At 48.2% G+C, this 2490-nt stretch overlaps 1 protein-coding gene across 1 annotated transcript in view; it reads right to left on the reverse strand.

Moving 5' to 3' along the window:
- The window catches only part of LOC111650140 (ephrin-A5b-like), an 81465-nt gene extending 79002 nt beyond the window's left edge, over nt 1-2463 (reverse strand). Inside the window, exon 1 of the mRNA XM_023399951.2 lies at nt 1579-2463. Coding sequence (XP_023255719.1) covers nt 1579-1703 — 125 coding nt within the window. The 5' untranslated portion in view covers nt 1704-2463. The remainder of the gene's footprint in view (nt 1-1578) is intronic.
- Between the last annotated feature and the right edge of the window lie 27 nt (nt 2464-2490).

Genomic DNA, 2490 nt, shown 5'->3' on the forward strand with positions numbered 1-2490 from the left:
GGGGCAGAGAGGGTGGAGGGGGGCACTTGGATGGGGGAGCATGGCAACCAAGAAACCCGACTTGGGAACTGGGAACTGCTTGAAGGCCAAAAAGAAAAAAAAAACAAAAACAAAAAAACAACCTGCAGCCTTTGAGTGGGACAGAAAGCTGTTATCAGACTCAGATATCTGTCTGTTAGCAGAGCAGGAACTCCATCAGCCTTTCATGTCACCACCACAGCATTTGCATTTGTATCATTCACATCCTGTCAGGTCAAACTCTCCTACAGCAAGCTCTGCACACGTATGCCTCAGGGTCATTGCTATACCGCCACACGTCAGCAGCCTTGTTGTGTGTTTAGACTCTGAAGCCCAACAAACCAGTTTCTTGTCCCTGAGTAAACAGTGATATGAATTTCTTTTTTTGACTCACGCCGAAACTGTAGCCCGATAATACCAGTGAGCGAAATTACTGCAGTCCAATTGAAACAAAGTGACACACACTCATTATCTCATATGTGCTTAAGCACCAAGAGTGAGGCACTGAGTCACTCAGGGAGGTGCCCTGACAGACGCAGGAGGCAGCTTAAGGGGAGAAGTGTCACTTTAGTATCCACACCAGAAGAATCTGGGCTCATTCCCAAGAGTTTCTGGGAGAAAAGTTGTGATAATTAGAACCAGGAAGCAACCCAAAGTTTTTACGTGCAGGTTTCCACTCAAACCAACAACACAACAAAACACACTTTATCAGCAAATTAAATGCAAGTCAGTATGTCACTGAGATGCTCATAATAATAATAATAAACAACCTAAACTCGACACAACTTGGCACGAAATATCTCCAAACTCCCACTGGAGGAGTCTCCATTTGGCACAAGAACTACTCTGTCAATTCTAATCGATGGCAGCAGACTGGGAGCGACTCAGCTGTATTTGAACCCAGCATGGCTCGCGCTCAGCGGAGTACATTTCTCCCAGCAGCTCGTAACTACACTACATGTATTTCCCTTTCAACCTGGATGTGGAGCAAATACTGACCATGAATGCGTAATAGCGCGTAATGGTGCGTAATAGCGGAGAGCCCCGTGTGAAAACGTCTGGTTGTTCTACTGTCAAGCGGGATTTACGATGCAGAGTTGATTGTTGATAGAGAGATTATTAAACTGTAACCATCACGACAATTTATCAGTGAGAGAAACATGTAAAAGGCTGTCGACAGTAAACCAAGTGACAAACAGTCAATTTGTCAATCTTGTGTGAGCTGGAGAGAAGCTCGTGATGGTTGCAATCCAAAGAAAATGTAACTACATGATGTGCATTGTTACAAATTGATGTAAAACAGGTTGATTCTTAAACTCTACATATATAAAGTGCAGTTTAGGTTTTGCTTTTTATAAGTGGAACACTTTGATTTTTAGCTCTTTCAATGCTGCAAACTGAGCTCGGAGTGTTCAGGTTACACCCAGACACCCCGAGCTACTGCACCTTCAAACCGGGCAGCGTCAAGGGTGAAGTCCGCCGCCTTCAGCGGGCGGAGGGAGCGAGCGCCAGTGTGCCGGTGCGTCCCTGTGAGAAGAGCAGGCGGACGGGGTTACTTACTTGGGGTTGGTCCGGTTCCAGTAGACGGCGTAGCGGTCGGACACCACCTTGGAAGCCGGGTCCTGGCCGTACACACACATCCCAATGATGAGGATGAGGAAGAGGATCATTTCCACCTGCGGCATATTTGCTCTGGAACTCCGATGAAGCCAAATCGATTACAGTCCCTCCCGCTTCGGGTTTTAAAGGTTCTAATGGATGGTGGTGGTGAAATGCTGTGATGTGAGGGGATGAGAGTCCACTTAGTCCCGGCACAGATGTATCTCCTTCCTCACTGTTTATAATAATAAAAAAAAACTAAATTCTCTTCTTTTAAAACAGTGTTTTCTTGCTCAGCCCGCGTTTTCACACTCAGATCGTTCACTCTTCACGCGCTTTAATAGAGACAGTTCTTCTGAAACTAGTGAACAGACAGTGAAAATCCACAATTATTCTGCCCGCACCACGAACAGTCTCCCTCCGGCTCAACTCTGCTCCGCGCAGCGAACAGTTTCTCCAACTCGCAACTGAATTTCCCAGAAGAGGAGGCAGAGAAATCAGAGAAATAAATGTTCCACAACACAGAGATGAAGAGAGCAGAGAAACAGTCCCCGCGCGCTCGGGCTCTCCGCTCCTGATCAGCGTGGATCACCAAGGAGCCGAAAAGAAGAAGAGTCAAACCCGCAGCTTCGGCTCCGTCTGAACCCGCTGCTGCCCTGCCGAATAACAACGCACGCACTTGATCAAACCTCTCCGCAGCGCGTACACGCACACGACGTCCAGGTTAAATGACGAGCGGCTCCGCCACATAACCGAGAGCGCACGAGAAGCGGTGTTACCAATCTGGAAGAACCAAACCAAGTCAGCAGCGCTGTGGCTCCTGCGGCCATGCTCTCCCGGACCAACCCCCCCTCCTCCAACTCCTCCACCCCC

Source organism: Seriola lalandi, unplaced genomic scaffold (genome assembly GCF_002814215.2).
Source record: "Seriola lalandi dorsalis isolate HSWRI2012SDOR001 ecotype SW California unplaced genomic scaffold, Sedor1 jcf7180002052129, whole genome shotgun sequence".
NCBI lineage: Eukaryota > Metazoa > Chordata > Actinopteri > Carangiformes > Carangidae > Seriola > Seriola lalandi.